General features: G+C 46.4%; 1 protein-coding gene across 4 annotated transcripts in view; it reads right to left on the bottom strand.

Annotated features, from left to right (window-relative positions):
* The window catches only part of PLCB4 (phospholipase C beta 4), a 477241-nt gene that overhangs the window by 55408 nt on the left and 397152 nt on the right, over positions 1–24681 (bottom strand). For all 4 annotated transcript variants that reach the window (XM_040351702.1, XM_040351705.1, XM_040351703.1 and 1 more), the window contains 5 exons: positions 22231–22435; positions 18965–19053; positions 13278–13425; positions 8209–8258; positions 1962–2027 (listed from right to left, as the gene is read on the bottom strand). In XM_040351702.1, coding sequence (XP_040207636.1) covers positions 1962–2027; positions 8209–8258; positions 13278–13425; positions 18965–19053; positions 22231–22435 — 558 coding nt within the window. The remainder of the gene's footprint in view (positions 1–1961; positions 2028–8208; positions 8259–13277; positions 13426–18964; positions 19054–22230; positions 22436–24681) is intronic.

Here is a 24681-nt window from a genome sequence, read left to right as displayed (position 1 = left end):
TGCACTGGTCCAAATCATGTGGGGGAGGGGGGGATTATGGTGTGGGGGGGGGGGTTGTTTTTCAGGGGTTGGACTTGGCTCCTTAGTTCCAGTGAAGGAAACTCTTAAGGCGTCAGCATAACAAGATATTTTGGACAAGTTCATGCTCCCAACTTTGTGGGAACAGTTTGGGGATGACCCCTTTCTGTTTCAACATAACTGAGCAACAGTATAGTAATAGTACAGTGACAGTGCAGATGTTTAGCACTGATCACTGTGTTAGTGTCACTGGTTCCCACAAAGTGTCAAAAGTGTCTGTTAGTGTCAAATTGTCCACTACAATATCACTTGAACCGGATAAAAGAGTCCAAGATCATTTTAATTGTTGGTTAAGAAGACATAAAACTAGACAACGCATACCGGGGATCAACACCGCTCCCCCTTTATCAGGGGTTAACGTGGGATAAAACTTGGATGGACTTCACAGATCTATATTGGAACCAGAACTGAACTGTTCACATGGAGGAACAACTTGTCAGCAGACCCGCGGAGCATCTGCACATGTTGCCAAATCCCCTGTGCATGACCAGGAATGGTTCCGGCGGTGGCGTGTCTGCACATGCTCAAGAGCTCAAATCCTCCTACACAAGTTGTACCTGTTGATATGTCTTTTTTGGCACTTGTACCTATAATAAGCCTTACCTGTAGGTACAGGGTAAACCTTCACGGTTCAGGAGATATTGACACTGTACACAGTCAGTGATGTCAACGGCGCATTCGCGCTCTGAAGGGGATGGTATATTCTCCGTGCCGTCCCTTTAGAGCTTTGTGCCACGGTCCAAGACTCCCGTGTACACGTGTTGGAGTGACATCATCGTGGCACGGCCAATCAGATGGCTGGAGGATGCAAACCCAGAAAGAAGAGGGTGAAGATCAGTGGTGGCTGGTGCTCCGTCACTCCAGCCCACACTAACCCTTCCCCCGTCACTGGAGCCCGCCACTGCACACCATACCACCCGCCTGGCTCACTCGCTCGCCATCTGGCCCGCCAGGCCTCCATCAGCCCTACACTTACCCCATACAGGTAACGTCTGCAAAATTGGCTTTTGCCAAGCCAAGCCTCTGTGTCCCGGCCGTCGCTTCTCCTCCCGGCCAATGGGGTCTTCAGACTCCCGGCCAATGGGGTCTTCAGACTCCCGGCCAATGGGGTCTCAGGACTGCCGGCCAATGGTGTCTCAGGACTCCCGGCCAATGGGGTCTCAGGACTCCCGGCCAATGGGGTCTCAGGACTCCCAGCCAATGGGGCCTCAGGACGCGCTTCCTGATTGGCTGGGGGAAGAAACAGGAAGACATTAGTGAATATTAATTCGCTAATGTCACACAACTGGGTGGGCTTGGGGCACAACGCAGCCCACTCTTTTTGAAGCCAAATAGAGCCTCCATGCGTCCGATGCCCTGAATATAGATTAGGGGGGGCGCCCCTGCTCCCCTAATGAGCGGCCACCACTGGTAAGGATGGAAGCAGTGACAGCGTACCGCTGAAGGGCTTCCTTCTAAGGTAAGTATTTCATAATGTGCTAGTATGCGATGCAAACTAGCGATGCATACTAGCACATTATGCATTTACCTTGCAGGGTTAAAAGGAAAAAAAAATGGTGCAGTTTACTTCGGCTTTAAAAGACTTGAACAAGCGTTTCCCCCGATGTACAGTAAGTATTATTTTCGTCGGTTGGGAGAGTAACCATTTTTTTTACACCAAATAGCAATTCAGAAATGTTATCAGTAAAGTCTTCAGCGAGTTCTAATTTTAGGTTTGGTGTCACTTTTCTATTCCCTTTTCTTTGTAATGCTCACATTTCACACATAAAATATTTGAATTAGGCGTCCGTTACCGGGGAGATAAGGGGGCCATACACACGTCGTCCTGTAAGGGAACAATTAAGACACTCGATGAACACCAATCGATCCTCCACACGACTTACTTTTGCCTGTTTCTTCTTCAGAGCGTTGAGTTCTTTTTGCTGCTTCTTTAGCTGCTTGACGTATGCCTATAATCGATCCCAAGAATTGATTGTTTATATAGCAGACACAGCAGGTGAACAATTAGCAGAAAATCAACAACAACGTCACAAAACACACAAATCATCACCGACGAGTGGGAGTGGCTAATCTAACCACACAGGTGCTTTAACCAATCACTAGCCAGGGATTTATAAGATATTAGAATTTTTATATTATTGTTTGTATTTGCTTTTATTTTTTTCCAGTTAGTTCATTTTAGTAATAAATAATGCATGACTTAATTTGGTGGTAAGAAAAGTATTCTGGTCTTCACCTGTATATATTTTACATGTGTAAGTATATGCATCGAAAATTTACACACTCAGGGTCATAGTTATAAAATAATTGCATAGCTGTTTGTCCATTGAAACTGTGTCACCAATAATGCTGCATTATGGCCTCTAGATGTAGCCGGGAAGTATACTTATTTCCTATAATAGTGCCATCTAGTGACCATAATACTGCATTCTAGCCACTAGATGTACGGTAGCTGAGGCTCATACTTATTTCTTAAGATTGCACCACCTAGTGGCCATAATGCTGAAGCCTAGCCACTAGATGTAGGTGAGAAGCATACTTATTTACTAAGATTGCGCCATCTAGTGGCCATAATGCTACATTATGGCCACTAGATAATCCGCCCAGAATTGAATATTGAACGTGTTTAATTCCCCATAGTCTAAATTGCTGGTATGTTTTCACTGATGAAACGCCATCTTTAATTGAACTAATGGCAACTTTTTTGCTTATGTCTTTTGCTTAACAATCTGTAGACTATCCACATACCTTGCTTTTGTTTTTGTTTCCTCCCTTTGCTTTACCCCTAAATTATGGCCTTTCCTTATCTCCATTAGCTGTCCACTTGTAAATCTGTTTCTTAAGTGAGAATTCTGCTCTGCATAGCCAGCCATTTTATTACCTTCCTAATTAGTAATTGGAAGAACACACCCCCCATTCCCAACAGTATATATCTAACCATCTCTTGGGAAAGGCACGTTTGCCTAGGGGTGGCACGTTTGCAAATGGTGTTCTTTCTCAAAGTGGGGGGATTTATCTAAGTGGGAGCACTTCCGAGCCTGCACTTCAGCGAATGCACAAAGCGTAGGAAAAAAAGGAGATTTGTTAGACAGGTAACCTTGTTCACAGTCTCTGCTCTTCCTCCCCCTTCTAAAATGCTCTGTCTACCACTCCTTCTGACAGCTGCATCTTCAATCCTTAAACTGGCTTTCATTCATCCCTCTTCTCCACCCCACACCTTGTATATATCACCCTCACTTCTGTCCTCCCCTTATTACTGCGCTCACCAACTCTGGCTAACTCTAAATTTACACGCCCAATACTCCAAACAACTGGGGAATGTCCCCTCATATAAATCACATTCCCACATTACCTCCCTCACCCTTCTGCTTCTCCTATCCTCTGGTGATGTATCACCAAACCCTGGGCCTCCTAACTGTGCTCAACACACCCATTACCCTACACCCTCTGGCTGCAATGCACACAATCTAGTTCCCATTACTCTTCTTCCCAAGACCAGACTCCCTTTCTCTTGCGCCCTTTGGAATGCTCGCTCCGTCTGTAACAAACTAACCTCCCTCCATGATCTCTTTATCGCTAAATCATTTAATCTTCTCGCCGTTACCGAAACCTGGCTTCACGAATCCGACACTGCGTCTTCTGCTGCTCTATCTCACGGTGGTCTTCTTTGGACTCACTCCCCCAGAGCCAGTGGACGAAAAGGAGGGGGTGTTGGAATCCTTTTAGCCCCACATAGCACCTTTCAGGTACTTCACCCACCTCCCTCTCTGTCACTCTCCTCATTTGAGGCGCATTGTGTTCGTCTCTTCTCCCCAGTTTCTCTAAGGATAGCTGTGATCTACTGGCCCCCTGGCCCAGTATCATCCTTTCTGGATGACTTCTCTGCCTGGCTACCCTACTTTCTCTCTTCTGAAATCCCCACAATCATTCTTGGCGACTTCAACATCCCTACTAATGCTAGCACTCCTGCAACTTCAAAACTTCTCAGTCTAACCTCCTCCTTTGACCTGAAGCAATGGATACAGGCTCCTACTCACTCTGAAGGCAATACCCTTGACCTTGTCTTTTCCCACCTATGCATTCCACGTAACCTCTCCAACTATCCTTACCCCCTATCTGATCACTACCTTATTAACTTCACTCTCTCCTTCTCCTCCACCTCCTCTCCACCCAAACGCCTAACAGTTTCTCGTAGAAACCTTCACCATATCAACCCTTCTCTTCTATACTCTGCGACTGACCACCTCTACGACAAAATCGCACCCCTGTCCTGCACTGACCTAGCCACTTCTGTCTACAACACTTCACTTCTAGCATCACTGGACAGACTGGCCCCCCTCACTACACGCATAATAAGGCCCCGCCCCCTTCAACCCTGGCAAACAGATGATACCAGAAGTCTGAAAAAACACAGCCGTGCTCTTGAGCGCCAGTGGCGCAAGAGCAAGTCCAAGGAAGACTTCGTCCAGTATAAATCTGCCCTCCAAAAATACAATTCCAGCCTCCTCACTGCCAAGCAGACCTATTTCATCACCCTCATTAAAAACTTATCATCCCGTCCCCGTCAACTCTTCTCTACCTTCAACTCTCTACTTTGTCCCCCACTGCCTCCACCCACCAACTCACTCACTGCCCAGGAGATCGCCAATCACTTCAAACAGAAGATTGATACAATTCGCAAGGAGATCTCTACTGTTCAGATACCCTCCACACTTCCCACCTCATGCCCACAGGTACAATCTTTACTTCCCTCTTTCAACCCCACCACTATAGACGAGGTCGCTAAATTACTTGCCAACGTCCATCTTACCACCTGCGCTCTGGACCCTGTTCCCTCGCAAATGCTACGTTCACCCTCTGACTCTATTCTACATTCTCTAACCCACATCTTCAATCTCTCCCTCTCTTCTGGCATCTTCCCTAACTCTTTGAAACATGCACTAGTCAGCCCCATACTTAAAAAGCCCTCACTGGACCCATCCAATCTTGACAACCTACGTCCCATCTCCTTGCTCCCCTTTTTATCCAAACTCCTTGAACGTCTAGTCTACAACCGACTGAGCGTACACCTTGCTGATAATAACCTTCTTGATCCCTTTCAGTCTGGATTTCGTCCTCAACATTCCACAGAAACTGCTCTCCTAAAACTTACAAACGATATACTAACAGCCAAAACTAAGGGACACTATTCTGTGCTCCTACTCCTGGACCTCTCTGCCGCCTTTGATACGGTTGACCACCCACTCCTCCTCAAAAAACTTCACACCTTTGGTCTCTGTGACTGTACTCTTCGCTGGTTCTCTACTTACTTATCCAACCGTACCTTTAGCGTTACTTACAATTCTACTTCCTCCTCTCCTCTTCCATTCTCAGTTGGGGTCCCCCAAGGTTCTGTTCTTGGACCTCTCCTATTTTCAATCTACACCTCCTCCCTGGGTCAGCTGATAGCCTCCCACGGCTTCCAATACCATCTCTACGCTGACGACACTCAAATTTATTTCTCTACCCCTCAACTCACTAGCTCATTTTCCTCACGTATCACTAATTTACTATCAGATATTTCACTTTGGATGTCGCACCACTTCCTCAAACTCAATCTATCTAAAACGGAACTTATCATTTTCCCTCCCCCACGTGCCTCTTCCCCTGATCTCTCTGTCAAAAGTGATGGCACAACTATCGGCCTATCCCCCACATGTCAAGGTCCTAGGTGTAGTCCTGGACTCTGAACTGTCCTTTAAACCTCACGTTCAATCACTGTCCAAATCTTGCCGCCTCAACCTTCGCAACATCTCCAAAATACGCCCCTTTCTAACCAATGACACCACAAAGCTCTTAATTCACTCCCTGGTCATCTCTCGCCTTGATTACTGCAATTCCCTTCTCATTGGCTTACCTCTGCATACTTTAACCCCCCTTCAGTCCATCATGAATGCTGCTGCCAGACTCATCCACCTTACCAAACGCTCTGTCTCTGCTTCCCCTCTCTGTCAATCCCTCCACTGGCTTCCACTCACCCAAAGAATTAAATTCAAACTACTAACTACTACCTACAAAGCCATCCACAACTCTGCCCCCAGCTACATCACTGACCTAGTCTCTAAATACCAACCTAATCGTTCTCTTCGCTCTTCTCAAGACCTCCTACTCTCTAGCTCTCTCATCACCTGCTCCCATGCTCGTCTCCAGGACTTTTCCAGAGCCTCTCCAAGCCTATGGAACTCCTTACCCCAATCTATCCGCCTATCTCCTTCTCTACTAGCTTTTAGAGGATCCCTGAAAACCCTCCTCTTCAGAGAAGCCTATCCTACCCACACCTAGCAACTGTATTTGCATTTGAGTCCATCTGATCATCCCCCACAGCTACTACCCTTTGTTCCACTTGACCCTCCCTTCTAGATTGTAAGCTCTAACGAGCAGGGGCCCTCTGATCCCTCCTGTATTGATTTGTATTGTGACTGTACTCTCTTCCCTGATGTAAAGCGCTGCGCAAACTGTTGGCGCTATATAAATCCTGTATAATAATAATAATAATAATAATAGATGTAGCTGAGGATCATACTAATTTCCTATGATTGCGCCATCTTGTGGCCATAATGTTGCGTTATGGCCACTAGATGTAGCAGAGTAGCATATTTATTTCAAAATATTGCACCACCTAGTGGCCATTATGCTGCATTCTAACTAGGGTTGTCCCGATACCACTTTTTTAGGACCGAGTACAAGTACCGATACTTTTTTTCAAGTACTCGTCGATACCGAATACCGATACTTTTTTTTAAATGTGTCCCCAAATGCAGCCATGTCCCCCCACAGATGCAGCCATGTCCCCCCCATATGCAGTCATGTCCCCCCATATGCAGCCATGTCCCCCCATATGCAGCCATGCCCCCTCACAAATGCAGCCATGTCCCCCCCATATGCAGCCATGTCCCCCCCATATGCAGCCATGTCCCCACACATATGCAGCCATGTCCCCACACATATGCAGCCATGTTCCCCCCATATGCAGCCATGTCCCCCCATATGCAGCCATGTCCCCCCCATATGCAGCCATGTCCCCCCCATATGCAGCCATGTCCCCCCATATGCAGCCATGCCCCCTCACAAATGCAGCCATGTCCCCCCCATATGCAGCCATGTCCCCACACATATGCAGCCATGTCCCCACACATATGCAGCCATGTCCCCACACATATGCAGCCATGTCCCCACACATATGCAGCCATGTCCCCCATATCTGCAGCCATGTCCCCCATATCCCCCATATATGCAGCCATGTCCCCCATGTATGCAGCCATATCCCCCATATATGCAGCCATGTCCCCCATATAAGCAGCCATCTACCCCCCATATAAGCAGCCATTCTGAGTATTCGGCCAGGTATCAGGGGGCATTTGCGCAAATACTCGGTATCGGTCCCGATACCGATACTAGTATCGGTATAGGGACAACCCTAATTCTAACCATAGAAAGTATAGTTTTTCCTATAATAGTGCCATCTAGTGGCCATAACGCTGCATTATTGCCACTAGATGTAGGTGAGAAGCATACTTATTTACTAAGATTGCACCTTCTAGTTGCCATAATAATGCAGTAGCTGAGGAGTATACTTATTTCTGACAATAGTGCCATCTAGTGGTCATAATGCTGCATTATTTCTACTAGGTGTAACTGAGGAACATACTTATGTCCTATAATTGCGCCATCTAGTGGCCATAATGGTGCTTTATGGCCACTAGATGTAGCTAAGGAGCATATCTATTTCTTATAATAGTGCCATCTAGTGGCCATAACGCTGAGTTATTGCCACTAGCTGTAGGTGAATGCATACTTATTTCCTAAGATTGCACCACCTAGTGGCCATAATGCTGTATTTTCCCTATTCACAAAATATAGCTTGAAAACATTTGATTTTGCATTCAGTTTCGATGGACGAGCAGCTATGCAATTTTTTTTTTTTTTTTTATAATTACACCACTTTATCAGTTTTGCAGGACTGCATTGCAGGAAGTGTTGATATTTGTGGCAGTAAATAAAGCAAATAAATAAATAAATAAATAAACGGTGCCAAAAATGTTACCATAACGTGCAGTGATTAATAACCAAGGCATGAAACGCGTAACTCACCTTCATCTGTTTTAAATCTTCAACTTTCACTTGTGGGATCGGCTCAACACCTACAAGACAATGAGTAACATGAACAGGAAGACTTGTAAGTAAATATTGCCCGGGCGCCGCCCCCCGTCCAACCCCCTGATCTATATGCGGGCGCCAGACACATGGACCCCAATGGGGTTTTTTTTTGAAGCATGTGATTAGAGACAAAGACATGCTGATAAGTTAATTGGCTCCTGTCTAAATTGGCCCTCGTATGTATGAATGTGAGTTAGGGACCTGATTGTAATCTCCTTGAGGGTAGGGACTGATGTGAATGTACAATGTATATGTAAAGCGCTGCGTATATTGACGATGCTCTATAACAGGGGTCTCCAAGCTTTCTAAACAGGGGGCCAGTTTATTGTCCCTCGGGCTTGGGGGGGGGGGGGGGGGCAGAATGTGGCCATTTTGAGTAGAAATTGTCCCAACGTCAGTGGGAATAAACAATGCACCATCTTTGGTGTCAGTGGGAGGAATTGTGCCCCATCGTTGGTGTCATTGGGCCCTGATTGTTAGTGTCATTGGGAGGAATTGTGCCCCATCATTGGTTTCATTGGGAGGTATTGTACCCCATTGTTGGTGTCATTGGACCCTGATTGTTGGTGTCATTGGGAGGAATTGTACCCCATCATTGGTGTCATTGGGAGAAATTGTGCCCCATTGTTGGTGTCATTGCCCTGATTGTTGGTGTCATTGGGAGAAATTGTGCCCCATTGTTGGTGTCATTGCCCTGGTTGTTGGTGTCATTGGGAGGAATTGTACCCCATTGTTGGTGTCATTGGGCCCTGATTGTTGGTGTCATTGGGAGGAATTGTACCCCATCATTGGTGTCATTGGGAGGAATTGTACCCCATCGTTGGTGTCATTGGGCCCTGATTGTTGGTGTCATTGGGAGGAATTGTACCCCATCATTGGTGTCATTGGGAGGAATTGTGCCCCATTGTTGGTGTCATTGCCCTGATTGCTGGTGTCATTGGGAGAAATTGTGCCCCATCATTGGTGTCATTGGGAGGTATTGTACCCCATTGTTGGTGTCATTGGACCCTGATTGTTGGTGTCATTGGGAGGAATTGTACCCCATCATTGGTGTCATTGGGAGAAATTGTGCCCCATTGTTGGTGTCATTGCCCTGATTGCTGGTGTCATTGGGAGAAATTGTGCCCCATTGTTGGTGTCATTGGGCCCTGATTGTTGGTGTCATTGGGAGGAATTGTGCCCCATTGTTGGTGTCATTGGGAGGTATTGTGCCCCATCGTTGGTGTCATTGGGCCCTGATTGTTGGTGTCATTGGAAGGAATTGTACCCCACTGTTAGTGTCATTGGGAGGAATTGTACCCCATCATTGGTGTCATTGGGAGGAATTGTACCCCATCGTTGGTGTCATTGGGAGGAATTGTCCCCCATCATTAGTGTCATTGGGAGGAATTGTACCCCATCATTGGTGTCATTGGGAGGAATTGTACCCCATCATTGGTGTCATTGGGAGGAATTGTACCCCATTGTTGGTGTCATTGGGCCCCATTGTTGGTGTCATTGGGAGGAATGACATTGTTGGTGTCATTGGGCCCCATTGTTGGTGTCATTGGGAGGAATGACATTGTTGGTGTCATTGGGTGAGATCGTGCTCCTTTGCTGGTGTTGGTGGGAGGAGTTGTGCCCCATCATTGATGTCAGTTGGAGGAACTGGGCCTCATTGCTGGTATCAGCGGATGACGTAGTGCCCCAAGGGCCTGATAAAAGCAAGCAAAGGGCCACATCTGGCCCCCGGGCCGCAGTTTGGAGACCACTGCTTTATAAGTACTCATAATAATAATAATAAAGAGGGTGGGCTCGGGGGGAGTAGTGCCCACCCAGTTGTGTGACAATAGAGAATTAATATTCGCTATTGTAATACTGATTCTCCTCCTGGCCAATCAGGAAGCGTGTCCTGATACCTGTCAGGCTGAAAGGAGATTCGATCGGATTGGCTGCCAGGAGGAGGAGAAACAGGGCAAGCGAGGAAGCAGCCGCCCACAGCCTGGAGAGAAGCTGCCGCCTGGAGCGCTGCCCTCGAGGTGGGGTAAGTGCGGGGCCCCGACTACGGACTGACCGATTATCCATGTCTTTTATGGACCTTGCTTTGTGCGCTGGTCCAAATCATTTGGTGGAGGGGGGATTATGGTGTGGGGTTGTTTTTCAGGGGTTGGGCTTGGCCCCCTTTGTTCCAGTGAAGGAAACTCTGAAAGGGGTCAGAATACCGAGACATTTCATGCTCCCAACTTTGTGGGAACAGTTTGGGGACGGCCCCTTCCTGTTCCAACATGACTGCACACCGGCGCACAAAGCAAGGTCCATAAAGACATGGATGAGAAAGTTTGGGGTGGAGGAACTTGACTGCCCTGCACAGAGTCCTGACCTCAACCGGATAGAACACCTTTCGGATGAATTAGAGACTGTGAACCAGGCCTTCTCATCCAACATCAGTGCCCGACCTCACAAATATGAGCTTCTGGAAGAATGGTCAAACATTCCTATAGACACACTCCTAAACCTTGTGGACGGCCTTCCCAGAAGAGTTGAAGCTGTTATAGCTGCAAAGGGCGGAGCCAACTCAATATTGAACCCTACAGACTAAGACTGGGATGCCATTAAAGTTCATGTGCGTGTAAAGCCAGGTGTCCCAATACTTTTGGTAACATAGTGTATTTATATACAGTATCTCACAAAAGTAAGTACACCCCTCACATTTTCGTAAATATTTCATTATATCGTTTCATGTGTCCAGTCCGTCACCTTTACCCATGCCCAAGAGGATTAAGGCAGTGCTGGAAAATAATGGCGGCCACACAAAATATTCACACTTTGGGCCCAATTTGGACATTTCCACTTAGGGGTGTCCTCACTTTTGTTGCCAGCGGTTTAGACAATGGCCCGGATTCAGAAAGAATCGCATATCTTTCTGCGGGAGTAGCGCATCTCATATGCGCTACGCCGCCATAACTAAGTCAGGCGAGTACCGTATTTAGAAACAATTTGCGTCCTTAGTTACGGCGGCGTATCGTATATGGGCCGGCGTAAGCCCGCGTAATTCAAAGTAGGTTGGCAGTGGGCGTGTTTTATTAAAATGAACCGTGACCCCATGCGATTGGGGGGGCCGAACGAACGGCGCATGCACGCGCATGCTCAGAGTCACGTGAACGTAACTTACGCCCAGCCCCATTCACGTCCGAGTTACGCAAACGACGTAAAATACGACGCTGTTCCGACGCTTCCGACGTCCATACCTTAACATGACTTACCCCTGCTTTATGAGGGGTAAAGCTACGCCGGACCGAAGCCTTACGTAAACGGCGTAGCTAAATCCGACGGGCGCAAGTACGTTTTTGAATCGCCGTATCTACCTCATTTGCATATTCTACGCGTAAATCTACGGAAGCGCCCCTAGCGGTCAGCGTAAATATGCACCCAAGATACGACGGCGTAAGGGTCCTTTCACACGTGCGGACCGTTCGTCCGTTTTTTCATACGTCCGTTTACGGACTGCAATGCTTTCCAATGGGATAGCGTACGTTAGCGGATGAGCATCCGCTAACGTCCGTTAACATACGTCTCCGTTAAGCTCCGTTTTTTTGAACGGAAGAAAACCCTATTTTTCTTCCGTCAAAAAAACGGAACGTACGAAAAACAGATGTTAGAGGACGATCCGTTTAACCACTTACCCCCCGGACCATATTGCTGGTCAAAGACCAGAGCACATTTTGCGATTCGGGACTGCGTCGCTTTAACTGACAATTGCGCGGTCGTGCGACGTGGCTCCCAAACAAAATTGGTGTCCTTTTTTTCCCACAAATAGAGCTTTCTTTTGGTGGTATTTGATCACCTCTGCGGTTTTTATTTTTTGCGCTATAAACAAAAATAGAGCGACAATTTTGAAAAAAAATTATATTTTTTACTTTTTGCTATAATAAATATCCCCCAAAAATATATTATTTTTTTCCCTCAGTTTAGGCCAATACGTATTCTTCTACATATTTTTCGTAAAAAAAAATCGCAATAAGCGTTTATTGATTGGTTTGCGCAAAAGTTATAGCGTTTTCAAAATAGGGGGTATTTTTATGTCATTTTTATTAATATATTTTTTTTACTAGTAATGGCAGCGATCAGCGATTTTTTTTTCGGTACTGCGACATTATGGCGGACACTTCGGACACCTTTGACACATTTTTGGGACCATTGGCATTTTTATAGCGATCAGTGCTATAAAAATGCATTGGATTACTATAAAAATGCCACTGGCAGTGAAGGGGTTAACACTAGGGGGCGGGGAAGGGGTTAAGTATGTTCCCTGGGTGTGTTCTAACTGTAGGGGGGGTGGCCTCACTAGGGGAAACACTGATCTTCTGTTCATACATTGTATGAACAGAAGATCAACATTTCCCCCTGACAGGACCGGGAGCTGTGTGTTTACACACACAGCTCCCGGTCTCCGCTCTGTAACGAGCAATCACGGGTGCCCGGCGGTGATCGCGCCCGCCGGGCACACGCACGGGAGTCGGGGGCGAGCGGGGGGCGCGCGCGCGCGCCTCCGGTGGCGCGCGCGCGCCCCTAGTGGCCGCTCAAAGAGCCGACATAGTATGACTTGCTCTCGCCCAGGAGAGCCGACCTGCCGCCGTAGAATGACGGCGGCTGGTCGGCAAGTAGTTAACATCTGATCCGCTAACATCCGTTTTTCATCAAAATATGTAATAAAAATAAAGATCTAACAAAAAAAAAACGGATGTAAAACTGATGAAAAAACGGATCAACTGATGATAAAAAACGGATCTAAAAACGGTCCGCACGTATGAAAGGACCCTAAGAGACTTACGTCAGTCGTATCTTGGAAAAAAACTAACGTAAATGCTTTTCTGAACAGGCGTAAAGATGCGATGGCGCACATTTAAAATTACGGCGGCGTATCTGGAGATACGCCGCCGTGAATCCTTTCCGAATCCGGGCCAATGTCTGTAACAGTCTGGAATTCCCGGGTGCTCCTCAGAAAATTAAAGTTCCTTTCTTACCTTTCTTGACTTCGTTGGTTGTGCCGGAAGTAGACGCCGTGGTTTGCCGCAGTTCCGAGCTGGTTTGGGGGGTGACGCTTGTTTTGGCGTTATTGGCTTTCCCTTTCTTATCGTTCTTTGTATTGTCAGACACGTCTGCGATGTCACTCTGAAAAGACAAGATGGCCGTGTCAGAACGTCAGAGATTTGCCGCATTTATACAGTTTGGATCATGTGATGCCATCCCCCGAACATTCAAATGACCAGCCGTAGTTAACCTATAACCACCATTGTGTTTTTATTGATCGTGCGCCGAAATGAAAATATTCTGGTGCCGAAAGCGAAAATTCAGAATGCACTTGGCCGAAAAACGAACACGGAATTTGACATTTAAAAATAAAATAAAATAAATGCACAAGAAAAATGTACCCCTTAAGCACTTCCTTACCGGGCACTTAAACCCCCCTCCTGCCCAGACCAATTTACTGCTTTCAGCGCTGACGCACTTTGAATGACAATTGCGCGGTCGTACAACACTGTGCTCAAAGGACATTTTTATCCTTTTTTTCACACAGATAGAGCTTTCTTTTGGTGGCATTTAATTGCTGCTGTTTTATTTTGTGCTAAATAATACAAAAAAAGGCAGAAAATTTGGGAAGCTTGCTATAAAATTTTGAAAACAGGTAATTCTTCTCCTTTACTGATGAAGCTGCACTGATGGGCACTGATAGGCTGCGCTGATGGCCACTGATAGGTGGCACTGATGGGCACAGATAGGCACTGATAAGGCAGCACTAATAGGCACTGATAAGCACTGAGAGGTGGCACTGATGGGCACTGATAGGTGGCACTGATGGGCACTGATAGGCATTGATAAGGCAGCACTAATGGCACTGATAGGTGGCACTGATAAGCACTGAGAGGTGGAACTGATGGTTGGCACTGATAGGTGGCACTGATGAGCACTGATAAGGCAGCACTAATGGCACTGATAGGTGGCACCGATAATCACTGAGAGGTGGCACCGATAGGTGGCACTAATGATCACTGATGGGCACCAGTAGGCACTGGTAGGTGACACTGATAGGAAGCACTGATTATGAGACACTGATGGGCATTGATAGGTGGCACTGTGTACACTGGTAGGTGGAACTGTGGGCACTGGTAGCTGGTACTGGTGGGTACTGATAGGTGGCACAGTGGGCACTGGCAGCTGACACTGGTGGGCACAAAGTATGCAGCTGTGGCTTTCTGTGTGAGGGACTGATGTTCCTCTGGCAGAAGTCGGTGATCGGCTTTTTTTTTTCCTAACGCTGATGGCACGAGGGGAAAAAAATACCGATTACCAAGCTTCTGTTTACATCACATGATCAGCGATCGTCACTGGCTGACAGCTGATCACGTGATAAGGGGTCAGGATCGACCGCTCACTCGGATCTGTGATCAGCCGAGTCACATAGACTCTGTGATCACAGAGCGCGCCGCGCACAACCCGCAGGGATGTGCAGATAGCGCTTGCTCGGAAGGACGTCTTCCCGGCAATTAAGGCCCGCACTGTAGCCATCTTTCAGCTATGGCGCGGGCGGCAAGTAGTTAAAGTTCTTTGTATCTCTTCACACTCGTCCGTTTCATTGCAGTGTTAAAAAATACTGCTTTCTGCCATTTTGGTGGATATTTGATCAGTTAAAAAAGAAAAAAAAAAGGCACCAAAAAGCGCACCTCCTTATTGAAATGCATTGAAAACGCAGCAAGAACGCAAAAACTCACCCACTATGCGTTTTTTAAGCGTTTTATTGAGCCACGTGACCTTTGAAAAATGCACCATACACATGGTAAAATCGCATGCGGTTTCGGCGCCCATTATCAGCACTTTTTTTTTAATAGGCACAGAGGCTATAAACATACTCGGGGGCCCACAGAATCTGGCGCAGCTCTGCATAGCGACCAAACAGCTTCTAACTTTGGCTTGTTCAATTAAGCTTGGAGAATAAAAGCTGGAAGTTGATTGGTTGCTATGCAGAGCTGCACCAGCTTACAGTGGGGATGGAAAGTTTGGGCACCCCAGGTAAAAATTTGTATTAATGTGCATAACGAAGCCAAGGAAAGATGGAAAAATCTCCAAAAGGCATCAAATTACAGATTAGACATTCTTATAATATGTCAAAAAAAGTTAGATTTTATTTCCATCATTTACACTTTCGAAATTACAGAAAACAAAAAAATGGCGTCTGCAAAAGTTTGGGCACCCTGCAGAGTTAATATCTTGTACTGCCCCCTTTGGCAAGTATCACAGCTTGTAAACGCTTTTTGTAGCCAGCCAAGAGTCTTTCAGTTCTTGTTTGAGGGATCTTTGCCCATTCTTCCTTACAAAAGTCTTCCAGTTCTATGAGATTTCTGGGCTGTCTGTCACGCACTGCTCTTTTAAGGTCTATCCATAGATTTTCAATTATGTTGAGGTCAGGAGATTGTGAAGGCCATGGCAAAACCTTCAGTTTACGCCTCTTGATGTAATCCCCCGTGGATTTTGAGGTGTGTTTAGGATCATTATCCATTTGTAGAAGCCATCCTCTCTTTAAAGCGGGGGTTATCCATTGAAGATTCCGGGGAATGGGCGTTCCTATGGAGAGAGAAGGTGATTGACGGCCGGCCCTGGCACGTCACGCTTCTCCGGAAATAGCCGAAATAGGCTTGGCTCTTCACGGCGCCTGCGCATAGCCTGTGCGCAGGCGCCGTGAAGAGCCGAGACCTACTCCGGCTGTCTTCGGGGAGCGTGACGTGCCAGAGCCGGCCGTCAATCATCCTCCCTCTCCATAGGCACGCCCATTCCCCGCGGGAGTCGGAATCTTGAATGTACAATAGCACAGTGAGTACGGAGATAAAAAATGTAAGACCGGCATACTGTAGCTCGCGCTACGATGCCGAATGTAATGCTGCACTGTTGTTAAGGAGGGTGAACCACCGCTTTAACTTCAGCTTTTTCACAAATGGCATCAAGTTACCATCCAAAATTTGCTGAAATTTTATTGAATCCATTTTCCTTCTGCTCGTGAAATGTTCCCTGTGCCACTGGCTGCAATACAACCCCAAAGCATGATTGATCCACCTCCATGCTTCACAGTTGGACAGAGGTTCTTTTCATTAAATTCTGTGCCCTTTCTTCTCCAGACGTACCTTTGCTCTTTCCGGCCAAAAAGTTCTATTTTAACCTCATCGGTCCACAGAACTTGTTTCCAAAATGCATCAGGCTTGTCTATATGTTCATTTGCAAAGTTCAAACGCTGATTTTTGTGGTGAGGACGTAGAAGAGGTTTTCTTCTGATGACTCTTCCATGAAGACCATATTTGTACAAGTATCTCTTTATAGTGGAATAGTGTACCACAACTCCAGTGTCTGCCAGATCTTTCTGGAAGGATCGTGCCGTCAAACGTGGGTTTTGAATTGCTTTTCTCACAATCCTGCGAGCTGTTCTGTCTGATATTTTTCTTGGTCTTCCAGATCTTGCTTTAACTTCCACTGTTCCTGATGACTGCCATTTCTTAATTACATTCCGAACAGAGAATATTGACATCTGAAAACGCTTTGCTATCTTCTTATAGCCTTCTCCAGCTTTGTGAGCGACAACTATTTTCACTTTCAGTTTTCTAGACAACTGCTTAGAAGAACCCATGGTGCTGATTGTTGGGGGAGGGTCAGATGAGTCTGGGCATTTAAAACCTTTGAGATTGACATCACCTGGTCTTCCCAGACGATGATTGAGAACAATCCATGACACTGGCAGGTCTCAGCTTTGCAAAGGGAGCAGTGAATGCTAGAAATTCTGCAGGGTGCCCAAACTTTTGCAGACGCCAATTTTTTGTTTTCTGTCATTTTGAAAGTGTAAATGATGGAAATAAAATCTAACTTTTTTTGACATATTATAAGAATGTCTAATCTGTAATTTGATGTCTTTTGGAGATTTTTTCCATCTTTGCTTGGCTTCGTTATGCACATAAATACAAATTTTTACCCGGGGTGCCCAAACTTTCGATCCCCACTGTATGTGTGCACCAATAGTAAACCAACCCCAGTATGTTCTGCAAAAAAAGGTCCTTCCTGCTCACAAACTTTTACTTTCAGGTCTAAGTTTGCAGCAGTGATGTTGCAGTGAAATACAGAGCTCCCCCCAGTGGCTAATTTATGCATTTCTATATTTAACACAATAATAAAAATACGGAAGTGCAAACTTGTAATAATGTGAATAGTTCATAACTCAAAATACGAGTGAATGACCCTTTCCTATTAACAAAGCCATTCAAATGGCTTCATCAGATTAATCTTTTTTTCCTGGCTCCGTTTTTCATCTACAAAATATTAGTATATCAATAATACACATTAGGATGTAGCTTGCTCTATTGTATCCCAGTTTTTTTTCTATTGCCTCTTAGGCCCCAATCACATTATGTGATATGGAATCAAGGGCACAATCACTGCGATTCTCCCCGCGATTCCTAATCGTGGCAAAACATGCAACACATGTTTGGGTGCCATTATTGGCTCCCCAAACGCGGTGGGATTCTGCCACCAATCGCGCAGCAATCTCTGCACAGCATGCTTTTCAAAACTGCACCAAGGGTGTCTCCCGAAAAAAAAAAGGAACAGGAGCTTCTTTTGGGCGACAAACACGCACAGGGCAGCCTATTAAAGTGAATGGGCTGCCCTATGCACAACACACAGAATTGCGTTAAAATCGCGCAATTAAACGGGGCCTTAGGCATGACACTGATAGATTATGGCCCAGATTCTCAAAGGGCTTACGACGGCGCAACGCAATGTACGCCGTCGTAAGTCCTAATCTGGGCCGTCGTATCTATGCGACTGATTCTTAGAATCAGTTACGCATAGATATCCATTAAATCCGACAGGCGTAAGGCTCTTACGCTGTCGGATCTTAAATGCAATTTTTTTTTTTGCCGCTAGGTGTCGCCTCCGTCGTTTTCCCCGTTGAGTATGCAAATTAGCTAAATACGCGAATTACCGAACGCGAGGTCGACGCAGTGAAGTTACGACGTTTACGTTAGTTTTGTGCGGCGTAAAGTTGCCCCTGCTATATGAAGGGCAACCAATGTTAAGTATGGCCGTCGTTCCCGTGTCGAAATGTAAAAATTTTCGTTGTTTGCGTAAGTCGTCCGTGAATGGGGCGGGACGCCATTTACGTTCACGTCGAAACCAATGACGTCCTCGCGACGTCATTTGGAGCAATGCACCCTGGGATATTTTCCGGACGGCGCATGCGCAGTACGTTCGGCACGGGAACGCGCCTAATTTAAATGCTACACGCCCCCTACCTGGCTAATTTGAATTAGGCGGGCTTGCGCCGGGTGATTTACATGCAAGTTCTTTGTGAATAAAGCACTTGCCTGTAAAACTTGCGGCGGCGTAACGTAAGATACGTTACGCCCGCACAGTTTTACGCCCATCTACGAGAATCTGGGCCTATGCGTTTCCAGGATAGCAAAAATTTAAGGAATTGAGATAGGAGAAAACCAAGCAGTTCATATGGTCTTATGGGAGGGCCGCTCTGAGGAAATCTTACCATTTTGGTCTATAAGAATATAAAATAAAAAGCTCACAAGAGACCACCTGAAAACTAAAATGTCATCTTTGGGTGGACGTCACTTCTTGTCTCACATATCTGATCTAATCCTTATTTATATCTATCTGTACTTACAGTTTCAATGCCCATCGCCCTCATCTGGTCTGCTCTCTTCTCAGTGATGGAGAGGAACTTCTTTGGATCTGATAAAGCATCAACAATATCTAGAAGTAAGAAGACAAGGATACATAAGGCCGAGTCCACTTTGGCAATGAGAAACACCTCATAGGCTGTTGACAGAACTAGCTGGGGCTTGCATCTAAAGACGAGCTTACGTCTGTTCGGAACCAGGTTCTGGCCATTGGTCAGCTGTCATTCCAATGAGCTGTGGGTGGGGTATTATTATTATTATTATACAAGATTTTTATAGCGCCAACAGTTTGCGCAGCGCTTATTGACCATGTGGTCATATTAGGTCAATGATGTCACCAACATCCCCACCCTATTGCATACATCAGAGGCAGGGCTGGAGATCCCCCTGGTATGGCCACATGACTATATTAGGTTTATTATGTCACAAGCATCCCTGCCCCATTATATATATATCAGATGCAGGGCTGGAGACCCCCCATGTATGGCCACATGACCATATTAGGTCAATGACACTGACCTAATATGGCCATGGCCATGTGATGTATACATCAGATACAGGGCTGAAGACCCCTCTAGTATTGCCACATACCCACATCGGGTCAATGATGTCACAAGCATCCCTACCCCCATTATCAGATGCAGGGCTGGAGACCCCCTTGGGTATGGCTGCATGAACATATTAAGTCAATAATATTGACCCATTATGGTCATGTGGCCATATTAGGTCAATGATGTCACAAGCATCCCCGCTCCATTGTATACGTTAGATGCAGGCATGGAGACCCCCCTGGTATGGCCACATAACCATATTAGGTCAATGATGTTACAAGCATCCCTACAATATTGTATACATTGGATGCAGGGCTGGAGATCCCCCTGGTATAGTCACATGACCATATAAAGTCAATGATGTCACAAGCATCTCCGTCCCATTGTATATATCAGATGCATGGCTGGAGACCCCCCTGGTATGGCCACATGACCATATTAGGTCATCGACAGTGACCTAATATGGCCATGGCCATGTGATGTATACATCAGATACAGGGCTGAAGACCCCTCTAGTATGGCCACATACCCACATTGGGCCAATGATGTCACAAGCATTCTCACCCCATTGTATAAATCAGATGCAGGGATGGAGACCCCCCTAGTATGGCCACATACCCACATCAAGTTAATGATGTTACAAGCATCCCCACCCCATTGTATACATCAGTCACATGGCTGGAGATCCCCTTGGGTATGGCCACATGAACATATTAAGTCAATAATATTGACCCATTATGGTCATGTGGCCATATTAGGTCAATGATGTCGCAAGCATCCCCGCTCCATTGTATACATTAGATGCAGGGCTGGAGACCCCCTTGGGTATGGCCACATAACCATATTAGGTCAATGATGTCACAAGCATCCCTACACTATTGTAAACATTGGATGCAGGCTGGAGATCCCCCTGGTATAGTCACATGACCATATGATGTCACAAGCTTCTCCGTCCCATTGTATACATTAGATGCATGGCTGGAGACCCCCCTAGTATGGCCACATGACCATATTAGGTCAATAACATTGACCTAATATGACCATGTGGCCATATTAGGTCAATAATGTCACCAGCACTCCTGCCCCATTGTATACATCAAATGCAGTGCTAAAGACCCCCTAGTATGGCCACATACCCACATTAGGTTAATGATGTCACAAAAATCCCCACCCTATTGTATACATCAGATGCAGGGCTGGAGATCCCCCCCTGGTATGGCCACATGACCATATAAGGTCAATGATGTCACGAGCATTCCCTCCCCATTGCATAAATCAGACGCAGGGCTGGAGGTCCCCGTAGTATGGCCACATGACCATATTAGGTCAATGACACTGACCTAATATGGCCATGACCATGTGCTGTATACATCAGATACAGGGCTTAAGACCCCTCTAGTATTGCCACATACCCACATGGGGTCAATGATGTCACAAGCATCCCCACCCCATTGTATACATCAGATTCAGGGCTGGAGATCCCCTTGGGTATGGCCGTATTAACATATTAAGTCAATAATGTTGGCCTAATATGGTCCTCATGTGGCCATATTAAGTCAATGATGTCACAAGCATCCCAGCTCTATTGTATACATTAGATGCAGAGACCCCCCTAGTATGGCCACATGACCATATTAGGTCAATAATGTCATCAGCACTCTTGCCCCATTGCATACAGTGCAGTGCTAAAGACCCCCCTAGTATGGCCACATACCCACATTAGGTTAATGATGTCACAAGCATCCCCACCCTATTGTATACATTGGATGCAGGGCTGGAGATCCCCCTGGTATAGCCACATGACTATATTAAGTCAATGATGTCACAAGCATCTCCGTCCCATTGTATATATCAGATGCATGGTTGGAGACCCCCCTAGTATGGCCACATGACCATATTAGGTCAATAATGTCACCAACACTCCCGCCCCATTGTATACATCAGATGCAGTGCTAAAGACCCCCTAGTAGGGGCCACACCCACATTAGGTTAATGATGTCACAAAAATCCCCACCCTATTGTATACATCAGATGCAGGGCTGGAGATCCCCCCTGGTATGGCCACATGACCATATTAGGTCAATGATGTCACGAGCAGGGCCGTTTGAAGGAATTTGGGGGCCCCAAGCAAAATGGACATGGAGGGTTCCTATAGAGCGCTCAGGCGGCTGCAGCATATAGGTAGCGCAGCAAGGGCCCTGCTTGGGGCCCCAGGCCAGCTCGGGGCCCCAAGCAATTGCTTGGTTTGCCTGCCTTGTAGCGACGGACCTGGTCACGTGCATCCCCGCCCCATTGCATAAATCAGATGCAGGGCTGGAGTACCCCTCAAGTATGGCCACATGACCATATTAGGGCAACGATACTGACCTAATATGGTCATATGGTCATACTAGATCAATGATGTCATGAGCATCACCGCCCCATTGTATATACAGTATATCAGATGCAGGGCTGGAGACCCCCCTAGTATGGCTACATGACCATATTAGGGCAACGATACTGACCTAATATGGCCATAGTAGGTCATTGATGTCTCAAACATCTCAAACAGGTCAAATGTAGCTCTATGGACCAAGAAAGACAGCTGACTTCTGGGTTTGGACCTGGACCCAGTTCCGAATAAACAAAGGCTCATCCTTATCTGTATCTTCCCAGCAGCTGAATGGCAGTCCATTGGCCAGTCCACTCCACACTCTTACCTCCAAACCCATCGGGAACATACGTCTTGAGGACAATGTTACAGAAGATGGTGGGCAGAGACAGAGGCTTGTTGCCCTCATTCCGAAGAGAGATGTGCCGATAGCCAGCTTGAAGACCATCCAGTGGTAATATCCTTTGGCCTATCAATTTATTATTGTCGTCATACACACCGATCCTCAGCACAGCCAGGTCAGGCAGGATAACCTAGAGACAGAGGAAGACCATTTATCAAATGCCAGTCCCAAATTCAGAAGCGGTTCTCTCAGTAATCACCTATAATATCATGTATGAAAACCTCAGATCTTCTGACCTTAGAGAATCAAGTCTACAACACACCTTTACCCTTTACAACCAAGCATTGGCTCAACCATCACAAATAATTCCCGGGATGTGCCTGATATGGTTATTTCCTAAGATCGTCAGCTCCATCTGGTGGCCATAATGTGGTATTTTTCTGAGTGAGGTATTTCGGGAAAATATGGCAATATGAAGCTGATGATTATGGGAAATAAACATATTAGACGCATTATGGCGTAATCACACAGCATTGTTTTTTTTTTTTTTTTATAAACAGACCTTATTTTGGATGGACCTTAACCACTTAAGGACCCCTTCACGCTGATATACATCAGCAGTAAAGGCGACGTATAGGTACATGCTTGTGCCCAGCCATGCCCTTCTGCCGATGTCAGGAGGTCCATGGGTCAGGAGCGCACCACCGCCAGTGCGCTTGCGATCTGGTCCTGTTCTTCGTGACCGCGCCCGCGGGACCTGTGGACCCGATCGCCTCTGGTGTCCTGCGAACAGGTCACAGAGCTGAAGAACGAGGAGAGGTGAGTGTAAACAAACCTTTCCCCGTTCTTCCTAGTGTGACTGCCACTGATCGTCTGTTCCCTGTCATAGGGAACGACGATCAGTGATGTCACACGCCAAGCCACGCCCCCACACAGTAGTAATCACTCCCTAGGAAACACTTAAAGTGGAGGTTCACCCGAAAAGTAAATTTTTAACCTTAGATTGAGGCTCATTTTGTCTAGGGGAATCGGGTGGTTTTTTTTTTAAATCGAAGCCGTACTTAGCGTTTTAGAGAGCGATCTTCTCCGCCGCTTCCGGGTATGGGCTGCGGGACTGGGCGTTCCTATTTGATTGACAGGCTTCTGACAGGCTTCCGACGGTCGCATACATCGCGTCACGATTTTCCGAAAGTAGCCGAACGTCGGTGCGCAGGCGCCGTATAGAGCCGCACCGACGTTAGGCTTCTTTCGGCTACTCGTGACGCGATAGATGCGACCGTCAGAAGACTGTCAATCAAATAGGAACGCCCAGTCCCGAAGACCCATACCCGGAAGCGGCGGAGAAGATCGCTCTCTACAACAGTAAGTACTGCTTCAATTTTAAAAAACTACCCGATTCTTCTTGACAAAATGAGACTCAATCTAAGGGTAAAACATTTTTTTCGGGTGAACTCCCGCTTTAACCCCTTCAGCGCCCCCTACAGGATAACCCCTTCACTGCCAGTGGCATTTTCACAGTAATCAGTGCATTTTTTTTTACCAAAAATAGGTAGAAGAATACGTATCGGCCTAAACTGAGGAAAAAAAAGATTTTTTACATATTTTTTGGGGATATTTATTATAGCAAAAAGTAAAAAATATTGCATTTTTTATTAATTGTCGCTCTATTTTTGTTTATAGCGCAAAAAATAAAGAAACGCAGAGGTGATCAAATACCACCAAAAGAAAGTTCTATTTGTGGGGAAAAAAAAGGACGCCAATTTTGTTTGGGAGCCACGTCGCACGACCGCGCAATTGTCAGTTAAAGTGACGCAGTGCCGAATCGGAAAAAAAGGGGCTGGGTCCTTTCGCTACAAAATGGTCCGGGTCTTAAGTGATTAAAACCCAATTGAGCTTTTAAATAAGCAAAATACATTCCCTGTACATCAAAGCAAAAGTTGTTTAAAAAAATCAGTCACATTCTGAGTAGAAAATACTATCCACCGCCAGCAGCTGCAGCAGTGGTCTCTTTGCAGAGGTCCAAAATTCCCCCCGTTGAGAGTCAAAGCATGCCAATCTATAGGAATCATGAGCTTTGCCTACTGCATAGCTATAGGTCTGACTCAGTAGGGAGTGTTCTGGACCTCTGCAATGAGACCGCTGCTTACACAAGGGTCCTACTGTTTAGCTGCTGGGGCTTGTATCTGGGGTTACCACAAGCCTAAACCTAGCAAGTAGTATGCTTGAGGTCCAAGTCTACCAGTGTGTATGAGCAGTGGCGTAGCGTGGGTTGTCAGCGCCTGGGGCGAGTCAAGTAATTTGCACCCCCCTGACCCATGGACTTTCCTATTTTCAGCTAGCTCCAATCTGGTCACATGATCCGCTGTGTGAGACAGAGGTGGCTGTAGGGAAGAGGAGAGCGTGCTTGATAATGACTGGTAAAGCCTGAAGTGGTGA

This window comes from Rana temporaria, chromosome 4, assembly GCF_905171775.1.
Source record: "Rana temporaria chromosome 4, aRanTem1.1, whole genome shotgun sequence".
In the NCBI taxonomy this organism is placed as follows: domain Eukaryota; kingdom Metazoa; phylum Chordata; class Amphibia; order Anura; family Ranidae; genus Rana; species Rana temporaria.
The sequence above is the reverse complement of the archived record's forward strand: the minus strand, read 5'-3'. Positions and strand labels throughout refer to the sequence as shown.